This window comes from Benincasa hispida, chromosome 11 (genome assembly GCF_009727055.1).
Source record: "Benincasa hispida cultivar B227 chromosome 11, ASM972705v1, whole genome shotgun sequence".
Taxonomy (NCBI): domain Eukaryota; kingdom Viridiplantae; phylum Streptophyta; class Magnoliopsida; order Cucurbitales; family Cucurbitaceae; genus Benincasa; species Benincasa hispida.
This window is the reverse complement of record NC_052359.1, coordinates 67,033,002-67,056,989: the sequence shown is the minus strand read 5'-3', so window position 1 is coordinate 67,056,989 and position 23,988 is coordinate 67,033,002. Positions and strand designations below refer to the sequence as shown.

Sequence of the window (23,988 nt, the reverse complement as noted above, 5' to 3'; positions counted from 1 at the left end):
TAATAATTATATAAATTTAAACCATAAATTTTATAATTATATTAATTTATACCTTGTTTTAGTTTGAAAAATATCATGCGAGACAATTAAGTTTCAATTAAACTTATAAATTGTTTAAGTGAATCAATTTAGAATATTTGTTAGAATTATGTTTGAAAATCGTTAATGTATCAATTCTTATATATGTGTAGACTTCTTCAAATATCGATTTAACAAAATAGAATACCATGATTTAAATGGATAATTCTTAAAGAAATCTCAATCAAGAGTCTAAATTGATTTGGTTATGTAAGTTTAGAGGCTTAATTGATAAAATTATAAGTCTCACATGATATTTCTTAGTAAAATATAACGAACGGTTAAAATTGATGCACTTATGTTTCATATAGAATCATTAGTCTAAATTTTAAATCGATACAGTCTCAAATTTTATATAAATTATATTTCAATCGGTGTCAACAATAATATTATCTTATAGTTTAAAAATCAATAATATGATATACAATATTAGTCACATTTTATTACCTATTTTATATTTTTGACCATTATTTTTTAAAAAAATATATAGAAAAACGTACTGCTAATATTATCGAATCCATGAAAATGGATCAAAATCATGGAAATGTCATGTAATTTTAATTAATAAAATTGTTTTCAGTACATAATATCATGTTCCTCACATAGTAAAATTACGGTTTTTTTTTTTTTTTCAAAAAAATTGCACACATATATATATGTATATATACATATATGTATGTTCTTATGAATCATTCTCTCTCTCTCTCTCTCTCTCGAGTGTTGCAGGCTTTATTTTATTTTTTTCCCCTTCGTTTTCCCCTTACTGTTTTCAAGTTTCTACGTGGTTTGCTTGTTCTGTGATTCGTCGATCGGACTGTCATTTTCTCTCCATCAATGACTATGATGACTCCTCCACCTCTTGATGTAATTTGGCTACTATTTTTTAGTTTCCGTTCTTGGTTTTTCTTTGTTCGTACTTGTCGTCCTTTGGTTATTTGTTTTGGTGTCATTTGCTGTTCTTTAAATTTTGATCTTAAGGGTTTTGATTTTGGTTCGAACATAAAATTGAGTTGAGAATTCAATAACTCGCTTTGTTTAATTGCCATAGAACTAGGGTTTCGATTCCATCTTTGTGGGGTCGACTTTCGTCCTTTGGAAGATCTGATTTCCGTGTTTTTTTCCGCAGCAAGAAGACGAGGAGATGCTTGTGCCACATTCGGATGTAGTGGAAGGTCCTCAGCCTATGGAAGGTTTATTATATTCAGCCTGCTTGACTATTTTATACTATTTGAATTTTTATGATCTTTTTAGTTAGCCATGGTTTTGAAGTTAATGCGTTTACAATTCACTGGAAGATTGGGTTGTGTTAGGTTTTGTTTTGTGGTGTGACTTCAGTTTTATCGTATGACGATCCCATTTTGTATTGAGGCCTTGATTTGTTATGCATTTGTGTGATTGTTTTACAACAGCTCAAGTGGAGCCTTCTGGCACCGTGGAGAACCAGCAAGTGGAGGATCCACCACCTATAAAATTCACATGGAGAATCGAGAACTTCTCTAGGTTAAACATGAAAAAGTATTATTCTGACTCGTTTTCTGTTGGCGGATATAAATGGTACATTCTATATCTCATTTTCAAAACTTTAATTTGCGCCATGGAGTTGCTGTAGCTAGTTGTTGATTTTTTTGATTTGAGTTAATTGGTTTCATCAGGCGGATATTAGTTTTTCCAAAAGGAAACAACGTGGACCACCTGTCAATGTATTTGGATGTTGCAGACTCTGGAACGTTGCCGTACGGGTGGAGTAGATACGCCCAATTCAGCTTGGCTGTGGTTAATCAGGTTCATAAGAAGTATTCAATACGAAAGGGTAAGTACTTTCCCATTGTATGAGATTTATTTATTTTTCACAATTCTGTTTAACATGTAGAAGAGTAGGCTTTTCTCATTTGTGGTACTTGTAGTTCCTTGTAAAAGAATAATTTAATCACTTGTTGATTGATAATGTGAGTACTAGACGAAAACTAGCACTACAAAAATACATTGGGTTCAGATTTTCTCTCCCTTTTCCCCCACCTTTTGAAGCATGGTCAATAAGCTTTCACATATCTTCCCCCACTTTTCCTAATTGATTCGTACAAACAAGTTTTATACTTCTATAGATATTTAAAGGTAATAATATAGAAAATGATACTAAATGTCCAACACGATCTTCAAAGATATTGAAGATAGCATTCCACTAGGCTTTGATTTTGAGAACCTTTTGTAACTATTCTATAGGCTCTATTTTGTTTAGTTGGAGTCCCTTCTTTTAGTTGGGCTCCTTTTCTGTAGAGAGTTCGGTTTTTTGTATGCTCGTGTATTCTTTCATTTTTCTCAATTAAAATTGTATTAATTAAAAATATAGGTGTTGTCAAAAGTCTTTCGAACTGAAACCATAGTTTTAAAAAAAAAAAAAAAAGAAAAAAAAAAAGAAGCTTCACCATAGATGGAGAAGGAGAAGAATTCGAATGATTGTATAAAGTTTTTCTAGCAATGATGCCAGAAGTATCTATATTTTGTGGTCAACACATATTTGCTGTACGTGGAAATAGGTTGACAGTTTGGATAATAGATAGGAGTGAAACTCACTCATCAATCACACGATCTATAAAGGCTGTCCAATATGAAGATCAAAAGGGAACCCTCTCCTCATCCAAATAAACCATAAATTTTTTAGAAAGTGCTTCAAAATAAATGAGGGATCACCTTTTATGTGTTCCTAAATAGCCCAATGTCCCTGATTAGGACCCGGGAGTATCTTATGCCTGGAGGCTCAAAGGAAGAATATCATAATCATTTTGATAGAAGGAAAATATTTAGCACCTTACATTCCCAATCTCCAGACCATACTCAGATGGTTCGACACAATACTCCAATTAACTAAATGCCAGTTGCTTCTCTCCTTAGCCCCTTCCTGCAGATAATTTGTAGTAATCTTGACCACCTGCACCTTAACCTATGTTTGGATTTTGGAAGGAGATTGGAAGTACTGTGAAATTTCACATTTGCATGTCAATATGTCAACAAGACAATAATTGTTAATACTGATTTGAGGTCAGCTTCTTGAGCATGTACACAAAGGTCGTATTGTTTATTAAACTATGAATTTATTGCCTTTGAACTTCTCTGTCTAGTAATCGTGCGATTGTCCTTGAAATCCATAATAGTCAAGAGTGCACCAGAAATTTAGAGGATGATTTAGAATGGCATTTAAAAGTTTGCTGTTTGTGTTTATTTTTCATATTTATGATATAACCATTTGGTTATCTTTCCTTTCATTCTCTAAAAATTGTGTACTCATCTTTGCAGAAGAAGATTCAATAACCGTATTATTACCCTTTTTTTTTATTTTTTTTTTAATTTAAATTTTAGATTGACTTTTCTTGGGACCTAAACTACTGATTTTTATTTCCGCACAACTTGTTACTATAGAAATAATTATTTGGCCCTTGGCCGGTGGAGATACCTATTTTATTTTTAACTTTTTTATTTTAATATATATATATACATATGAAATATGTAATCCTTTTCACTAATGAAAAAATTGAGTTAGACTTGATATGTTATTTGGATATGATAAATTAGTTTAATATTATAATTAATTTTAATTTCTTAATTTTTTTTTTAAAAAAAATTTATGATAAGAAACCACGTGTTAATGAAATGATAACATACAAAAAAAAAAAAAAAAAAAAACTAGTCCAAAATCGCAATAGCCCCATGGCCAATTACATGGAGGGGGCAAGTTCAAAAGAATAAAGCTAAACTGATAATTACGAAATCCCGTATTAGCAAACACCCACAGTGGAATTAAATCTAATTGTATCCCAAAGTTTGTCTCCCAATCGCTCCACCCCACGAAAAATTTTACTATTCTTCTCAAGCCAGATGACCCACAAGTCCACAGCATAAGGAAAAAAGCCAAAGCACCTTTTTTTGTGGGTTGAGTTCTTTGGTTGCCTTTGTATTATTTCATTTTATTCTTAATGAAAGATTGATTCTTATAAATAAAAAGAAAACAAAAGAGAGAAGGAGGATTCAAGAGTATCTCCTCAAACATCGAATGACACCCTTTGTTACGAGCCAACACAATCCCAAAAGTCCTAAAAGATGGCGAATTAGTGTTTTCAGAAGGTCCTATCCAAGAGAACAAAAGAAATAGTGTTTTCAAGGTGTTTGTCACTTAAAATTTCTCCACGTCCATTTTTTATTTTATAATTTTTTTACTACCTTTTTAGGTCTTTTTGTAATTGGAAGCTTGTTCTTGTTCTTTAGGTTGGAGTCTTTTTTTGTTTTTTGTTTTGTTGTCCTTTTGATAATTTTTTTTTGGTATGTTCTTGTCTTCTTTCAACTTTTTCATTGAAAGTTGGGTTTCTTACCATTTTTTTAAACTATCAATTGATTTCTATTATAAATTCTAATGTGTTTGTAAACTGATAAGAGGCATGTTATCCTATTTAGGGGATTGCTTTAAATTGAAGAATTTTGTGCATGAAGGAAAACTAGTGCTACTTGTTTATGCAAACTTTATTGTTTGGGATTTAAACATCGATATATTTTCTCTCTTCATGTTTAATTATGCAGACACAAAACACCAATTCAATGCTAGAGAAAGTGATTGGGGTTTTACATCATTCATGCCTCTCAGTGATCTTTATGATCCTAGTCGAGGGTACCTTGTAAATGACACATGTATTGTTGAAGCTGAGGTTCTGGTTCGTAAGGTTCTCGATTACTGGTCATATGATTCAAAGAAAGAAACTGGGTATGTGGGTCTTAAGAACCAAGGGGCAACTTGTTACATGAATTCTCTTCTTCAGACACTTTACCATATACCTTACTTCAGAAAGGTAGGAAAAAGTTTCATAGCTTTTTCTTTTTTGTCTTATGGAGGATTTCTCAATTCCTGAGTCTGTATCCAGGCTGTTTACCATATGCCGACAACCGAGAATGACATGCCTTCAGGAAGCATCCCGTTGGCTCTTCAAAGTTTGTTCTATAAACTTCAATTTAATGCCAGCAGTGTTGCAACTAAAGAGCTTACTAAGTCCTTTGGATGGGATACTTATGATTCTTTCATGCAACATGATGTACAAGAACTCAATAGAGTTTTGTGTGAAAAGCTTGAAGATAAAATGAAGGTATAGTACAGGATACTTGGATTTGTTTGATGAATGCTTATAAAAATATAGATAGTCGATCCTATGCGCATTGACGTGATCCAATGTATATTGGCATAACTTGTCCACATGCTATTATTTATCTTTCCTTTTACAATTAGTCTTTTGGTTTTGGTCCAGGGAACTGTTGTGGAGGGGACAATACAGCAGTTATTTGAGGGTCATCACATGAATTACATAGAATGCATTAATGTTGACTACAAATCTACAAGAAAGGAATCATTTTATGGTACTTCTGGTTGAGAAAACACTATTTGAAATTTTGAATTGATTTAAGATCTTTTAGCTGGATTTTTCTTTGGGTGGATTGGCAGATCTCCAGCTTGATGTGAAAGGTTGTAATGATGTATATGCATCTTTTGATAAGTATGTGGAAGTTGAACGCCTTGAGGGTGATAACAAGTATCACGCAGAAGAGCATGGCTTGCAGGTTTGTACTGACGATGATTTGATTCAAGCATTCCTCTCTGCATGTATTTATGTTTATTTTGTGGTTGTTTAAGGGTAATATCCTTTGAAGGTGTATTCTTTGTATATTGTGGCCTTTTAAGGATAAAGCAAGTTTTGAGGCTCTGTGTCAGGATGAGTAGGATCTGGTGTAATTCTCTTTCTTATTTTGGTGTTTTTTGTTGTCGTTTCTGATGAAAGCATAGCTATTTTCTTCCATTTATGGTTTTTTTCCTAAAAAAATTATTTTACTTTTAATATCTGAAAGATTGGCAACCTACGATATATGTAGCTCATTTGCTTTCTGGATAAAACTGTCCAGATTTTTTTTGTTTGTTTTCATTACACCATATAACTACTATTTTGTGTTGAAAAGGTCAGACTATCTTAAATGCAAAGGAAGTGAAATTTTTCTTGAATCTAGAACATTAGAAATATGAGAGTTCAACTTTCTGAGCTAACTGTAGGAAGTAAATCTTTCAATTTGATTTTCTACATAACTTAATCTCTGTTTCAGGAAGCTAAGAAGGGCGTCTTGTTTATTGACTTCCCTCCAGTCCTCCAACTCCAGTTGAAGCGTTTTGAGTACGATTTTATGCGGGATACAATGGTGAAGGTCAGTAATGAAAATATTAGCATGGTTTTGCATTCACTACTCTAGGACATGTCATTATTTGTTGCAGGACTGAATAACCATAAAAGTGATTTTGGCTTACAGATAAATGATCGCTATGAGTTTCCTCTTCAACTAGACCTTGATAGGGAAAATGGCAAGTATCTATCACCAGAAGCAGATAGGAGCGTTCGCAACCTTTACACACTTCATAGGTATAGCCCTGTTATTGCTCTCTGTTGGGAGTTTTCATACCATGAGCCTTGATTTTTGTACTTCTGTAAATTTCTTTCCTTGTTTTCTGATTCATGGTTCCTGGAAATTTCATAATGTATTTTTTTTTAAAAAAAAATTGTGAATAAATTTTACAAAGAGGCATAAATTTTCAATAAATTTTGAAAAGTTGAAACACAATAATTCCTTTCAGGAGTGAAACTAAATTTCCCAAAGTGAAACCAATTACTTGGATTCCTTTTCATCAATCAATAAAAATTCGTTTCTTGTTTATTAGTTATTACCAATACTAAGAAAGGATGAACACAATCCAAAACATAACTCTTAAAGAAAGCTTCCCAATCAGAATTAATACCAAATGAAGAGTTTTGCAGAATTCTTTGGACAGAGCAAACCATGACACCACATGTAATTTTTACAAGATCAAATATTTTCTCCTTAATAGCTTGTTTCCCTTCAAATAAGCTCCAATTTCTATCTATATACCCTGCACTATTGACTTGCCCAGATTCACCTATGGGAATTTTTCCTTCCTCTTTGGGTCATGATCTCGGAGAAGATAAAACATCTTTTTGCGGCGTTCCTATCAAGAACCCAAGAGCATCCCAGACCTTTCAAAGCAACCCTCCTATAAACTTCCACTCATGGAGCAATGAAAGAACTAGCGAGCTGAAGATCCATCAGGCACAGAATAAAGCAGCTTGAATTTAAATAGCTTGAATGGCATGTTATTTAATCCCTATTTATCCTGCTTAATATTTCCAACAAAATCATCCAAATTAAAATATTCACTTTTCTTGGGTTCTCCGACTTCCACAAAACTAGCATGAAAGGCTTAGAAAGAAAGGTTGTTTCTAAAGAATAGAATGGGCCTTAGTAAATGTTTGTCCCTTTTGACCACTTTTATTTATGGAACATCCTAAAACTAAACTCGCTATGTTAAGGTTTAACCTTCTCCCATGCATTTATTTATAGTTTCATTTGTTGAAATGTGAAGAATCAACATCTAACTAGTTTTAATTTTCTGATGCAGTGTGCTGGTACATAGTGGTGGTGTCCATGGTGGGCATTATTATGCTTTTATCAGGCCAACCTTATCTGATCAGTGGTAATGCATGTTTTTTTTAAAAAAAAAATTATTTCCAACTTTTAGTAGGATACATAATTATTTCTTGGATAAAAAACATTGATGAATGATATAATCCAAACTGATACAAAAGAGACCCTAATCATAGGGAGTATAATAGGAAACATAATGAATTCCATCGATGAATGAAATGAAATCGAATTACTGGGAATCTGATTGCGGTGAGATTTGTCATTTTGAAACATGATTACTGAGGATGTTGAAGCTTGTGTTTTGGGTGCAGGGTTGAGTTGGTTGGGTTTTTCATATACGTATTTAGACTGCAGGGTTGGTTTTATTTTTATTATTTATTATTTTAATTTTTAATTTTTAAATAGTTTTTAAATTAAATTAAATAAAAGTTATTATCATTATTATTATTAATAGACTTTTTTGTATATATTTTATCCTTCACGTCACCTGAACTTGTGATATTATATAACTTCTAATTATTTTTTTGGTTTCACAAAAAAAAAAAAAAACTGCATTTCAACCGTCATGAGTTGACTTAGTGGTAAATCAATGGCTTGGGTTTGATAAAGGGCTAAGAGGGAATGTGTTTGATACATGATGACCACCAACCTAGGATTTAATGTCCTATGAGTTTCCTTGATACCCAAATGTAGTAGGTGTCATGTGAGATTAGTCGAGGTGCGCGTAAATTGGCCTAAATACTCATAGTAAAAAAAAAAAAAAAAGAAAAGAAACTGGATTTCATAACTATATGATTTGAACCCTAACTAAAAAAATTTAAAGACATCAACTCGTAACTTTCTTTTGAAATTAGAAAAATATCGTTTTCAATTCTTCTATCCCCAAATTTGGTTCTACAGATTTCACAATCTGTAATATGTAATCTAGAAGGCTATTTTGCATTGATTTAAAAAGTTATCATACTAACTATTTTTTTTATGGTTTAAAGTCTTGATTTTAGTTTTCAATTCTAACAAGCCTATCAACTTGCAATATGCAATATGAAGGGCTATCTTGCATTGGCTTAAAAAGTTTATCATACTCACTATTTCCTTTGTTATATATCAACTGGAAAGTTTTGATTTCAGTTTTCAATTCTAACTACTACACTAGCCTACTAACTCGCAATATGCAATATAAATGGCTTTTTTTCCTTTGTTTTTTTGTTAAATAAAATATCCTAGTTTTGATTTTTTCTTTGAAATGGAAATAAGCCTCTTCATTGATATAATGAAAGAGACTAAAGCTCAAAGTAAGATAATCAAGGAAACAAGAGGGCCTAAGACAAAAGAGGACCCTATAACCAAAACAGAGACAATACAACTCAACAAAGAAACAAGAGACAACCATATGCTGGAAAAATGAAAGCTCTCCAAATTAGACATAGATCTTGAATGAAAATAACTTCAAAAGGCTTGGAGAGAGTGCACCGAGTAGAGGCGTTCATTCTAGCGATCTCGAGATGAACCAACCAATCAAACCATTCCAACCCAACCCCATTACAACCTCCTAAACACCCTTTAAACTCGACACTAATAAATCCTATTTCAAGATTCATCGACACCTCCAAACTTTTCCCATACTTGGAAAGAGTTGATCTTATTCTTCTTTAATAATGCTTATTTATGCATGTATAGGTACACATTTTTTGAGGACAGGGGAAAGGATACACGGGCATCTATGAGAAATAGACGATGATGTGGGATAATAATATATTAGATTATGTTTTCAGTTAAGTAGTTTAGTGTTTGGTTGATTTGTTTATTGGTTTAGGCATATATATGTATATATATGTAAGAAACCAGGCTTTCATTATGATGAAGGGAAATATATACTAGGGCATAAGGGAAAAAAAACTCATGCCCAACAAAAAGGAAAAGGGTCTGATACAGTCGTACAAGCTATAGTAATGGCTCCAATCCAAATGAACAAGACGAAGCTCATAAACACAAAGGTTTAGTAACTGATGCTCATAAGGAATTGTGAAATCTAGCCAACTCTGAAACATCCTTACTTGATCTCTCTACCCCTATAAAAATCCTGTTATTCTTCTCCCTCCAAATGCTCCACAGGCGTAAAAAAGCAAAAGAGCTGCAGTTCCACAAAATTGTACTCTTCTCCTTACAGGGAGAGTTCGAGAGAACGTTCTCTGTCTTTGTGTCATGCCCAACAAACCCCAAACTATCTGTACCAGCAACTCCAAAGAAAATGCAAACTGATAGCCCATAAAAGATGATCAAGGTCCTCTTTGTTACCTCGTGAAATTTTATTAGCTTGTTAATTAGTATTTAGTACTCAGATACTCTCAGATACTAAGAAAAAAGTTGTATTTTAGCTTTAATTTTCAAGTATCTATTTTGGGATTTTCTTTCGCCATGGTTTATTTACTGAGAATGGTTCCTTCTTGAGTCTCTCACCTACTACACTTTTAATGTGCCTATAATGCATACATTAAGTACTATTTCATTGTCGGCCAGTTATTTGGTTCAAGTTTCATTATGTTAGGTACAAATTTGACGATGAACGAGTAACAAAAGAAGATATGAAGAGAGCATTAGAAGAGCAATATGGTGGTGAGGAAGAGGTGATATAACTTGCTTAATGAAAGATCTGGTTCCCCTTAAATAAGCTCTTTACCTGTTTGCCCACTTTGTAAATTAACCTGGTTTTAATCTGCCATCACTTCTATGTTTGACAGTTGCCGCAGACCAACCCTGGCTTCAACAATACTCCCTTCAAGTTCACCAAATATTCTAATGCATATATGCTTGTGTACATCCGTGAAAGTGACAAGGACAAAATAATTTGCAATGTGGATGAGAAAGACATAGCTGAACACCTTAGGGTAGTTTTATTTATTCAGATTATTTCTTCATAACTTGATCAAGTGTGGACATATATAGAAGCTGGCTGACTTTTCTCAACACCATACAGATAAGGTTAAAGAAAGAGCAGGAGGAGAAGGAAGACAAGAGAAGATATAAAGCACAGGCCCATCTCTATGCAATTATCAAGGTCGCAGCTTCTGACTTTCTTTCATGTTTGGCAATTTATATCCTTCAGGAGTTAGACCTATAATAATCAACGGCTGACCTGTAAAATAAGATACTTTTCAATTCATGAGATCAAGACTTTGTGTTCACTGATGACGGAATTAATGTCTTAATATATATATATATATATATATTATATATATATTTTGTTAGTTTATTATAGACCATGGTGGTCTGTGAATAATTTGTGCCTGAGAGAATTGATATTTGCTGGTAGGTTGCACGAGATGTGGACCTTCAAGAACAAATAGGGAAGGATATATACTTCGATCTTGTTGATCATGATAAAGTTCGCAGTTTTCGTATTCAGAAACAGATACCTTTCAATCTTTTCAAGGTACATGGACTTTTGGAAATTGACTTAGTCGGGAACCTCAATGTTGCATGTGTCTTCCCCTAGCTGTTTTTATCTCTCTTCCATATTGGTAGTTCATTCTTACGTTCCCATAATTTGTTTGCTTTTGAGAGAAGGAAAAGAAACTTGTATTTCTAGCGTTCATTCTTTTAGTCAGATAGTGGTTTTTGTCTAGACTTCTTTGGTATTCCATGCCTCAAAACTAGTTCAAGTCTGTTACTTACAATGCTTCCTTGTTTGGTGTTCTCACTCCAAGTTTGTCTGTTCATTTTTGTAATTATTACCGTTCTTTGATTAATTGGAATGCATTGTTCCTTTGTACCTCTTATTTTACTTTATTCTCTTTTGCTTGTGGAGGATCAGGATTTGTTGTTTGATACTAATCATGTCTTTCATACCGGTATAATTTTGCTTTTTCGTCATTGAATTTTTGAGGATAAGAAAGATATCGAGAATGATCGATTTGATTTAGCTGAGTTGAAAGGTTTCTCAATGGTGGTTTATTCAAGGATTTTTTTTTTTATTAACTTTTTTTAATCTCGGCCCCAGTGTTTTCCTATCTTTATGTCTTACTCTTTTAGCAGTTTGTATTCTTTGAATATATTTCTCTTTTTAATTATTTAATTATTATTTTTTTATAAGAAACAAAATATATTAAGGGAAAAAAAAAAGGAAGATACAACTTAGGGGTCGGGAGGGAGCCCCTCCAACAAAAGATTAGAAAAACACTTTCCAGTTGATAAGAATAGTAAAAAGTTTGTAATTACAAAAAGAACTTCCTGTAATTGTAAGCCCACCAAGAAGCTGTAAGCTGTACATTTCTACCAGAGAACTCAAAAGAAGAGAACTTATCATCAAACGTCCGCTGATTTCTTCCGACCAAATGTGCCACAACAAAGCCCTTGCTGCACAATTCCACCAAATTACTCCCCCACCTTCAAAGACTAAACTACTCTGTCCTTGCCTTCATCCAACCTTACAACATCAAGAGTTTCTATCAACCTGATCCACCTCTCCATCTTCCTATCAAAAGGACCTCTTCTGGGGCCAAGATCTCAATCCTTTGTCTATGGATTCGGAGCTTTTTTCTTTTCTTTTAATATATGTGAGTGTTGGGCTAGCTTGCACACATCTTGAATAGTGTTTTAAAAAGCCTTTTTGGGTGTGCGCCTAGACCTTGGGGCTTTTTTTTTAATTAAATTTTTAAATAGTAATAATCAAGGGTTTTCTTTCTTTATTAACTAAAAGAATAAAGTTAGAAGCATTGTGTTTTGGGTCTTTTTTCCCCATATTTCCAGTTCAACTATGTTTTCTCTTTTTAATGTAATATTTTTATATATAGCACGTCTTACAAAAAAAAAAAGCCCGCGTCTTTTTATGCGCCTTGTCATCATTTAGGCTCCAGAGGGCCATTGCGCCTTGGGCATTTAAAAACATTGATCTCAACTAATCTCACGGGACAAATCGCTTGATCCTATAACGAAGCTTCTTGTTTCAACTAGATGGAAAAAACATACAAGGAAACTCCATCTCAAAGTTGCTATCTTTCCAAAATCAAAATTACTCCCTTGGTTGGTTTTGAACCTGAGAAACCAAAGGAAGAAGTTGTCACTCCTTGCAATATCTAACCAGGGCTTGCCTATCGCTTTACCTCTAGGATCAAGCATCGGCCAAGCTTTCGGGTCTTCACCACAAATACGAGAAAGAACTTTTCTCCACAAATCACCTTCCACCTGCCATTGCCATTTAACCAGTGGGGCTCTGTTTCTCTGTTGAAAAGCCCCAGAACTGAGCTCACCATAGTATATAGTGTAAGGGAAGGGAGGTTTTTTTTCCTAATTCATCAAATTTCTGGCTAACATGAAAACCCATGGGGATCTTTCTGTGGCTGCAAAACTGAACTAAGGGGATCAAAGAGTCCCTAAAAATGAAATGAGGAAAGGGGGAGGGGCCCATTTCCTCAAACCCCTTTTTGCACAAATTTTGTTATGCGGCCTACCGTTTATCAACATAGAGAAATTTGAGGTAGATAAACAGCTCCAAATCCATCTTCTCCAGCTTTAACCAGTCTTTTTTTTTTTGCTCAGGAATAGCATCAAGATAAAAAGCCTCATTTCCTTTCCATAAAAAAAGGCATCAGGATGCACCCAGTCAACCATATCATAGGGATTTCTTGTAGTACAGCTTTAAGATGAAGCCTTCTTTTTCGCTAGAAACCCATTCACTTATGGATTCTAAGGCAATAAGAATAGCATCTAAAATATGTCTTCCTTCAATGAAGGCGGACTGAGCATTGTGAACAATAAGTGGCAGCACTTTCCGTGGTCTCTGGGCCAAAACCTTTAAAATGATTTTGTAGAGAGGAAATAAAGCTGTTCAGTCTAAATTTTCCCTACTTTCCTGGCCTTGATCTTCTTAGGAATCAAGCAAATATAGGTCTTGTTGGTGCGCATATTGATAATAGTGTTTTGAAGAAAATCTTGGAACACCTCAACAAGAACATTCTTCAACATGTTCCAAGTTTTTTCTTATAATGGTCAGTCCATTTTTGTCCGGAACTCCCAACTCCCAAGACCTTCAGCCTCCTTTTAGATCTCATCTCTAAAAGATCTTTCAAGCAACACAGATCACCAAGTATCCAGCCTTCTCCCAATTTATTTCATCAATAAGTAATTTCTGACGTTTGGATTTGTCTCTAAATGGAGAGGGATATCTCTCTCCAAAGGAAGTCAATTGACCCTGGCCCAAACGGTGCTTAATAGCCTCCCTTGCTATTTCTCTCCATTATGAGAGCCCCTACGAAGGTGATCAATTCCATTAAGAAAAGGGTCAGATTGTGTTCGGGATGGTGATATCTTTAAACTGGTTTCTCATCTCGTGCCTTGGAAATGGAAAACTTTACCCACTTTGTACAATGGTTTTGGGATTTTTTCTCTCTTTCTCTCTGCCAAAGAAATGACTTCTCCTTGATGAAATGGTTTCGGAGATTCACCCATGAGGAGAGAGGGCCTTATGGAGGAGAGTCATTTGTGCTATCTACAGGATGGATCACGAGGTTGGACCACTAAAATCTCTAAAAAGAAAGGACGACATCGATAGTAGATGTGATTGAGTATTATGAAAGATAAACAAACAGTGTTTGGTTTGTGGAGTTTGTTATGGGGAATGGTAAGCGAATAAATTGTGGGAAGACAATTGGTGTTGTATGGAGTCTGCCCACCAAATTTCCTTATATTTATTTTATTACCATTAGAATGGGAGCTTCCGTTGCTGAATGTTGGGTTGATGACCAACAAGATTGGGAGTTGGAGATTTGACGACCTCTTTTGACAAAGAATTGGGGAATTTGGTAAATTTGATTGACTTCCTAAATGATTGGATCGTGGGTAGTGGTAATGGCAGAATGAAATGGTAGATTAATGCATTTGGGGGTTTTACTGCCAAACCCACCTTCTTGAAGCATACAAAAAAAGAGATGAGCCTGTCCTATCCGCTCTGGAAAATTATAAGGAATTTCAATGCTGTAAAGGAAGTTAGGAGGTGTTTGGAGCAAGGAGTGGAGTTATGAGGTCTGGGACCCACCATTTAATGAGTTAACAAAGTATGGAGTTGATACTTTTTAGGCGTGGGACCCAAAAACTCCTTGGACGAAACAAGGAGTAGAGTTCTCCATTCCTAACTCCAACTTCTATGGTGCTTGCCTTTCAGAAGCTTGAATATGCTTGAAAATGTCCAAAGAAAGTTTTGTAATTGGTTGATATCCCCTTCAGTTTGTTGTTTACGCTTGTGAGACGAAGAAAACCTTGACCACATCTTCCTCCACTACCTATTCGCGGCCAAAGGGTGGCATCTTGTTTGAGGAGCTTTGGGTTGCTTGGTGCTTGCCTAAGAAGATTGGAGCCTTTGGATGGAAACAAACAACTGGTTATTTGAAGATAAGTCCTTTTGTTTCAAGTCTTTTTGGCTTTTGGTGCAACAAAGTGTCTCTTGGTGGTGTACAAATCTTTCTAATTTCTTTTGTAATTATAGTCTTCTAATGATTATTAACAATGGGAAGGCTTTCCTTTATCTGCTTTGCTGGGGAAGGGTAATTTTTAGCTCTTGCTCTTATAGATTGTTCTTGGTCTCTTCTTAAATATACGTCTTTGTTTCCTATTAAAAAATAGATTTGTCTCTTTTCTTTACTTTCCTGAAAATTTATTTCTTCTTCCTCTTATTATTTATTTTTTTGCTTTTCCCATTTTGATTTGTGGTGGTTTGCAGGAGGAGGTTGCCAAGGAGTATGGCATACCAGTGCAATTTCAGCGGTTTTGGATTTGGGCAAAGCGACAAAATCACACGTATCGTCCTAATCGGCCGTTGACTCTGCAAGAAGAAGCACAATCTGTAAATTTCTTCTCTGTTCTTTTTTTTTTTTTTTTTTTGTTGCAAGATCCCAGAATTCTATTTGGTAGTTGCAAGCATACAACTTGTCTTTTTTATATAACAGAACAATTCATTGTCATTTTCACCATCTTGTAATCTCTGTTCAGCATCTTATATCTTGGTTTGTTATTTTGCTTGTTATAATTTTCAATGTATCAATAATATAATAGTTAAATGAAGTGCTGGATTATTTTACATATTAGCATCTAGTTGTGATGTGAATCGTAGTGTCCAATGTTTCTCTGATAGTATATATTTGAGTCTATCTAATTGTAGTTTCTTTTACTTCATTATTTCACTCGAGGGCTTCTTTGGTGGGTTGAAATTCCAATTCTCGTAAAAATTAGGTTCTTTTTTTTTGTCACTATGGGAAAATATGGATGTCAAATTATCTCAATGAAAGTTGTTCTTTCTATAAAGAGAGACTCTTTCATGTCACTGTTATGTGATTGGCTACTGATAGATTGACGTTTTTTCTACCTGTTTTTGTTCCTGGATCTGTCTGCAATTCTTGCTGTAGTTCGCCATTATAGTTTGTTGATAGTTCTTATCTAACATGCATTCAGTTGAGGCTAATGGGTAAATTTCACCTTTGCAGGTTGGGCAGCTGAGAGAAGCATCCAACAAAGCAAATAACGCAGAACTGAAGTTGTTTTTGGAAGTAGAGCTTGGATTGGTAACAGTTCTTTCATTTATACTTTTGGGAGGGTGGATTATACCTGGTATCCCATCTAGATAGACCTTTGGTTCAGATGTTTTTTGTTTGATTTAGCTTCAAGTATGACCCATATTATTTAGTAGTCCTAATGTTTGTGTATACACAGCAAAAAAGATCAAAATGAGTACAAGTGTATTTTTGGTGATGTTAATTGCAAACTACACCACCTTAGTATTTTATAAAATGGTTTTTAAAGATCCGTGCGGCTGGCTTAATTTGTTAATCATGTCCTTTTATTATCCAATGCTGTTAGTTTACAGAAAACTGTTACTGATGGAATAAGTTTGTTTTAGTTGCTAAGAAGAGTTATAATCGCTAACGCAAAAATATTTATAGATTTTTTCACACAGCAAAGTGTTCTAAATTATTCTTGGTCACGTGGTTATAATTTCAGATTTTTGTTACTACCAGTCTTCATGGATGTAACTTATAGTTTTCCAATATTATGAATAGCATGAGTTATGCGTCAGACAATTTCAACCTGTTCTCTTTTGGGGAGTGGGGATACCTGTGTGCACATCGTATATATAATATCTGCTAAACCTGTAATAATTTGATTTCATTCTTCAGGATCTACATCCTATTGTTCCACCCGAGAAAAATAAAGACGACATTCTTCTTTTCTTCAAGCTTTATGACCCTGAGAAAGGAGAGCTGAGGTATACTTTATGTCTACCTGTGAGTGGATAATTGTTAACTTCCGATTCTGGATAATGACATTTTCACCTCTTTTTTTTTTCATTCCAGATATGTAGGTAGGCTTTTTGTGAAGAGTTCAACAAAGCCTATTGAAATTTTGGAAAAGTTAAATAAAATGGCAGGCTTTGATCCTGATCAAGAGATTGAACTTTTTGAGGTATGTTCATGATATATTTTGCTTTTTCTTTCCTCACATTTTGTTGTTCCAATTGACCACATTCATCTGTAAATCACTCTTATTCAAAACTTCATTTGTTGATTTTCAGGAAATAAAGTTTGAGCCTTGTGTCATGTGTGAACATTTAGATAAAAGGACTTCATTTCGACTAAGTCAGGTGGGTGCTAGCTTATTGCTCATATTATTGCTTTTTCTCATACAATTGTCACTCATCTGTCATCCCTTTGTTGTTTCTTTTTCTTTTCAGATTGAGGATGGGGACATTATTTGCTTTCAGAAATCCCCTATTGATAGTGAAGAATGCAAATACCCCGATGTTCCATCCTTTTTGGAGTATGTACATAATCGTCAGGTACAAATCCTGAATGGTTGGCATTGTTATCGATAGTCTATGACAATATTTAGGTACTTGTCTTGTAGGATTAGTCAAATGGGACACTGATGTGCTCAAAACTTTTTGGCACATATTGGACATGCAAATTAGATTTTTGAATTATTATTAATATTGGAAATATTTGACACACAAAGTAGTGTGTGTGCACGCGTGTTTTTTTTTTGGGTTTCTTATTTTTTTAAGAAAGGATGCGAGAGTAGGAAACATCATTTGGATACACCCACACAATTAACTTGGACATGATAATTATAAATTTCAACCAATCTACTGGCAAGTGAAGACAATATGGATAACTACAAACTCGGACCCAATTTAAACATATTCAAAATAGTTGGGGGGAAAAAACCCAACACCTTCTTGTTATTTATAAGGTTTATAATAACCTTCAAGATGAATTGTTGCTTTGAAGGCTTAGGCAAAATCAAACTGCCAGTATTTCCTACTCCAATGGTTTCGAATTTTTCAGGTGGCTTTTCAGGTTGCCAAATAGATTCTACTTTGTCTGTTGGAGTTAAAAACACATCTGATGGGCTTGCAAAATGTCAATCTTCAATGAACCTTTTTTTTTTTTTACTCTAATAATGAATCACAAGTAAACTTTTGTAGTCTCGAATTGGAACTACTTCTCTTATCTAACCATTTACAAGATGGTGGTGTTATTATTGAGGATTTGTTTGAAGTGGCTCTTGGTTCTTTATTCGGAGAAGAAAATGTGTTTAATGTTTTCCGACAGAAAAATATTTCTGTTGTACTCAAAAAAAAAAAAAAAAAAAAAAAAAAAAAAAAAAAAAAGAAAAAAAAAGAAAGAAAAGAAAAAAAGAAAGACATTTCTGTTCTGGAGATTTCAAAAAGACCTAGTAATAGTGATGATCTATCCTTTTCTCCTTCCATGCTAGGGAAAAGGAAAAGTATTCCAACGTCAGAAGCAAATGTCAGAATAATGGTCTAATTTAGAGTTTTTGGCTATGGTCGATCTTTTTTCTTTGTTTCAAATGTAGATTCTATGGTTCTCTAGAAGTTGAAGTGTTTGCTTCAGAAGATGCTTGTGTTTGAAGTCTTATCTTCATCCGTCTACTTAGTCTTTCATTTCAGCAAGGATTTTTGCTCTTATTACTACTTGAGGCTTGTTATTTGTGATTGAAAAACCGTCTTATTAAAAGTCCCTCAATACACAATGAATCTCCTATTTATAGAGAATGTAAGCTAACTAATCGAATGAGACTAACAACCAACTAAAATAATTTCTCTTGGTTCAAGGATGTATTGATTTTCTTGATCTCTTTTCATTATTTCAATGACAATTTTGTTTACTTCTAAATTAATATATATATATATATATATATTAAAAAAAATCTAAAAACTAAAACTAAAACTAAATGGCAAAAGTAGCCTTCACATAGTATGCTACATCAACTACTGCCAGTCTGTGCAATCTCTTAGAATAGATTCTTCACACAAGTTGAAGAGTAAGTGATCCTTAAGAATGGTTGAAATATATGTCAATTCTATGTGTGTTGCTGCAGCATTTGTTTGCCAGTATCAGTTATGTGCAACGGTAGTTGCTTATGGTTGACTTGTAAAATGATGGGATACACATTGGTTGATGTTTGTATTTGGTTTTCTGCATTCTAGGTTGTTCATTTTCGAACTCTAGAGAAACCCAAGGAGGATGACTTTTGCTTAGAGCTGTAAGTAATTCCACCTGAAATTTTCTAGTTTTGATTACGATTCTTCAGTGTTGACTCAGTCTAATGTGCATAACTTCTCTTTCTATAGGTCGAAAGTTCATACTTATGATGATGTCGTTGAAAAGGTGGCAAAACGAATTGGACTGGACGATCCATCCAAAATCAGATTGACTGCACATAACTGCTATTCTCAGCAACCTAAGCCACAGCCTATCAAATATCGAGGGGTAGATCATTTGTCAGATATGTTGGTTCATTATAACCAGGTAGTTTTTTTCTAGATTTTAATTCCTTACTCTTGTTTGCCTAATTGCATGATTTGGGGCTAAAATTTGGGTTACATGTTGACAGATGTCTGATATATTGTATTATGAAGTCCTGGACATTCCCCTGCCAGAACTGCAAGGTCTCAAAAATCTGAAGGTTGCTTTTCATCATGCCACAAAAGATGAGGTGCGAATTCTTTGTGGCACCAATTTCCTTTTTCAGGTTGTCATCAGGCTTTGAGCAATTTTGTTTATATTGTTTCAGGTGGTTATTCACAATATTAGATTACCCAAACAAAGTACCGTTGGTGATGTTATTAATTTACTTAAAACAAAGGTATGGAGTGTCTTCTTTCAAATCACTTATAGAAGCATGAAAATTATAGTTTTGATTGAAAAAAGATGCCATCTTGTTATTTTCCGTTATTGTTCCCGATTCATTTACAATCCTTCACTTTCGTCAGTGATTTTATTTTTTAGTACACCTTAAACAGGTTGAGTTATCTCATCCAGATGCGGAACTTAGGTTACTTGAAGTTTTCTATCATAAGATCTACAAGGTAATGATATGCTTGACTTGGAATTTAATAGTTTCTCTTGAATTCAGTTCTTATGAGATCATCTACTTTTTAGGGAACTTTTAATCAAATATTTGTGCTATTTTTATGTAATTAGTCTGAAGTTGATGCTATATATGGCCTTGGTTATATTGTTTCTCTCTCTCTCTCTATCTCATGCTTTTAATTGTAACTGTGATTCCTTCTCACAGATCTTTCCACATAATGAAAGAATTGAGAATATAAATGACCAATACTGGACACTACGTGTGGAGGAGGCAAGTGTTTCCACCATGATTAGCACTTTAATCATTTTTTTTAAGGTCCATATGGTTTGATGTCAGACATACAAAACCCTTTGTTGAGGGGTTTTGGTGATTTGCAGTTATGCGGATTACCTTTAACCAAAAGAATATGAAGTCGGACAGTTTGTTATTATTAGTGTTAAAACTTGTTGCTAACGTTTTATTATTTCTGATGTGAATATCAGATCCCTGAAGAAGAGAAAAACCTTGGTCCTCAGGACCGTTTGATTCATGTATACCACTTCAGCAAAGAGACAGCACAAAACCAAATGGTACGAAATTGATGGTCATCTTGAGTTTTCTGAAATTGCTTCCAGCAATTTGATTATTACAACTTCATAAAGCTTTCTTATATCATACCTTTTATAATACATTGTTTCTTCAACAGCAAGTACAAAATTTTGGAGAACCTTTTTTCTTGGTCATTCATGAAGGTGAGACCTTGGCTGATGTGAAAATTCGCATACAGAAGAAACTTCAAGTTCCAGATGAGGAGTTCTCCAAGGTAGGCTCTTCAACCTAGTTTTTGCTGTTGATTGCCTTTCCTTTTCCAATGCAATTGATTTCGGTGTCATAATTCTATTTTCTTTTCCAACTTTATTTCCAGTGGAAGTTTGCATTTTTCTCCCTAGGGCGGCCAGAATATCTGCAGGATTCTGACATCGTCTCCAATCGTTTTCAGGTATTTCCTGCTTCAACTGTAATACTAAACATTTTTCGTTTTGTTCTCAATTGTTCTGATTGGTATCCCCTTCGAAACTTTATTATGAACAGTTACTCTTATTGGTCTGTTCACTATGACTAAATGAGATTGTATTGAATTTGTACAAATATACTATGCAGAGGAGAGACATTTACGGTGCTTGGGAACAGTACCTTGGGTTGGAGCATTCAGACACCACTCCCAAGAGGTCTTATGCTGTCAATCATGTGAGTGTCTTAACCATCTTTATGGTATCTTGCTAGTAATCACCCTTTTAGGCTTACTAATTATGATGTACTGCAAACAGGTTTTTCTGGTTTCTTTCTATTTTCTCACCTCGTGCATGCTTCGTAGTACAAGTTAGATTTTGGCATAAAGATTATAGTGTGAGGTTTCATTATTATAACTGTCAAATTCTCGTAAACGTTTTGCAGAACCGTGCCACATATGAGAAACCTGTGAAAATATACAACTGAACATAGCCATCTTCTACCAATACTTCAGCCATATGAAGTCCCCACTTCGTCAATTGTGGAAGAAATGTAGAATATGCGAATGAGAGGTGCGTATGAAGAAACAAAGCTCCTATTGAAGTTACTCTCTAGTGTGTAGTTATAGGAATTCAGCAATATAGTTTTGTTTTCCTTTTCCTTTTTCGTTTTAAAATCGGGCGGGGGAGGTTAGTTTTTCCTCGGGCGTTTTACTGTTCGATTCTTCCATCTGGGGCTCTGCCATTGTGTTTTTTTTTTTTTTTTTTTTTTTTTCCTTCTCTCTAATGCACTCATTAAAGCTTCAGCTTTATATAAGGTTGGTGGGTTATGAAGGTCTCTAGTGTAATTTACCAGGTACATAACAACTTCCCTTTCTCTTCTTTTTTCCATCTGAGGGGATGTATATTGAGTTTATAGTTGGCAGTGTTCTTTTTTTGTCTCATTCATTATTTTTACCCTATTTTGGTGGTGGTGCTGGCTTCCTTGGGTGATGAGATGAGTTTGTGAAACTTTATAATCCCTTGTGTACATCATCAGCACTGCAGTGTAGTATATAACATGCTTATTTCCCTCCAATATGGGAGACTCCATTTAAATGATACTAATGAAAACCTTTCCAACTAATTTTGTGTTTTTTTTTGTGTTTTTTGTGTTTTTTTTTTTTGTTCCTCTTAAAAAAGGGTATTTCACAAATTGCTATTTCAAGAATGTCATTTTCACCTGACTTAATTAAGGATATAGGTGTTAATAGTCCTGTGGTCATACTAATCCTGTTCGTTTCTTTATTATGACTTTAGTATGTCCTACTTAAGGTGAGTACATTAAACCCACTATTAGTTTTGTCTAATAAGTGTTTGTACTAAAAAAAAAAGTTATTTTTAATTTTGTGTAAGGTAAGTGTGTACACTTTATTCAATGGTTTCTAAGATTCATGAAGATGCAAGATCTAACAAATTTGTAAATTTTTAAAAGTGGTGAAAATATCAAGGAATTGGAAGCAATATTGAATGTTTAGGGATGAATTGATTAGACAATTGAAAGTTTAGGAACTTGTTAAGGTTTGACATTTTCTTTATGAAGTCAAAATTCAAATTCACTTTCATATTATAATGGATATTTGTATTTCAAATTAAAAGAAAATACGTATAATGGATGTGAAAGTGTGAGTGCGAACATTATAGAATTACAGTTTTTAAAGTAGTAATATCATGAGGAACCCTTTTTTAAAGTTCAAGTGAGCACGGTTCTGAATTCTCCCCTATTATTGTACTAATAAAAAAAAGTTCCTAGCATGAAAAGAAAATCATGATTTTGTTAACCATTTTGGTGATATTAAAAACAATAAATTTGAATTTTCCATTAAAATCAATTAATAAATTTTTATTGCTATGGTGATTTAATCATCATTCTTCGTATTTGTGTTATTAGATAATGGTAACAGATAGCATTTTTAAGATTAATGATTAAGTGAAAAATAATATTTAAAAAAATTACAAATACAATAAAGTCTATAAGTGATGGATTAGACTATTATCATTTTTTTAATAATAGATTTATGAGTCTATTTGGATTGACTAGAGAAAAAAAATATTTTTTAGAAATATTTTTTTATTTAATTTTTTTTTATAAAAATGGTTGAAAATACATTTAACAGTGTTTCAAAAGGTAAAATTAAATAAATAGTTGATTTAAAAAGTATTTAAAAAAATATAGTGATTTTGAAACTAACTAAATATTTGTAGTAGTGGGTCAGACTTCTCAATTGATTTTATTTTATTTTATTTTATTTAAAAAAGGGATTTGACGTTGCCATATTAAATTTTATTCTAATTTAAATAATCTACCAAATAAGGGGGGGGGGGGGGGGGGGGGGGGGGGGGGGGACGTTCGCGGAGCATGATTTTGGAGGAATGGATTGATCGTCTTCTTCCCGCGCTGATTTTGAGTCTGGATGACCGTACAACATCTCTCGGAGTAGGGTTTCAGAATTTTGTCAACAATGGACTATTAAGGATCGCATCCGACGCATATTCTACATTATAGCCTGCAACTGATTTAGCTTCCGTTTCTGGGAAGTTACTTCAAATGGAGGTGGCTAAGTTTCAAGAGAGAGAGAGAGGCCTTTTCTTGCTCGTTAACGTAGAGAATTTGTAATAGTTACCGCAGGCTCTCTCACCTTCTTCATTTAATTTTCAAATTCTCTAAATATTTCTTTCACTATATCATATTGTATCTCCAACGGTAAAGGATGAAAGGGGATATTTTTTATGAATATTTTCATTGGGTTTGATGTTAAGTTGTTAACTTGTTTTTTTAAAAAGAACAAACATAAAAGGCTTATTTACTCATTTTAATTTATTTATAAAATTTGTTGTTTTTTTAAATTTCTTAAGACCTTGATATTTCCACTAACGATATGTTAAACCTTATTTTTAACCTGCAATTTTTTCACATTTTTTTTTTTTATTGTAACAATATTTTTATAGTCATGCAATTACTTAGCACATTTATCACTTCCATTAT

At 33.7% G+C, this 23,988-nt stretch overlaps 1 protein-coding gene across 1 annotated transcript; it reads left to right on the top strand.

Moving 5' to 3' along the window:
- The first annotated feature begins 770 nt into the window (after positions 1–770).
- On the top strand, positions 771–22,089 carry LOC120090358 (ubiquitin carboxyl-terminal hydrolase 12). Its single transcript, XM_039047968.1, has 32 exons — positions 771–942; positions 1,205–1,268; positions 1,488–1,632; positions 1,731–1,888; positions 4,645–4,910; positions 4,983–5,201; positions 5,361–5,469; positions 5,555–5,670; positions 6,205–6,303; positions 6,406–6,515; positions 7,568–7,642; positions 10,139–10,217; positions 10,332–10,478; positions 10,568–10,648; positions 10,904–11,023; positions 15,305–15,427; positions 16,065–16,142; positions 16,755–16,843; positions 16,932–17,040; positions 17,150–17,218; positions 17,309–17,413; positions 19,088–19,143; positions 19,232–19,409; positions 19,495–19,596; positions 19,675–19,746; positions 19,904–19,969; positions 20,179–20,244; positions 20,457–20,543; positions 20,660–20,776; positions 20,879–20,953; positions 21,115–21,201; positions 21,409–22,089. The coding sequence occupies exons 1-32, from the start codon at positions 913–915 to the stop codon at positions 21,448–21,450; spliced, it is 3,339 nt and encodes a 1,112-aa protein (XP_038903896.1). The 5' UTR covers positions 771–912; the 3' UTR covers positions 21,451–22,089.
- Positions 22,090–23,988: the final 1,899 nt, after the last annotated feature.

Coding starts and splice junctions, on each gene's coding strand:
- LOC120090358 (XM_039047968.1), top strand. CDS start 913: ATGACTATGATGACTCCTCCACCTCTTGAT. Junction 1,269..1,487: donor AGGTCCTCAGCCTATGGAAG/GTTTATTATATT, acceptor GTTTTACAACAG/CTCAAGTGGAGCCTTCTGGC. Junction 5,202..5,360: donor AGCTTGAAGATAAAATGAAG/GTATAGTACAGG, acceptor GTTTTGGTCCAG/GGAACTGTTGTGGAGGGGAC.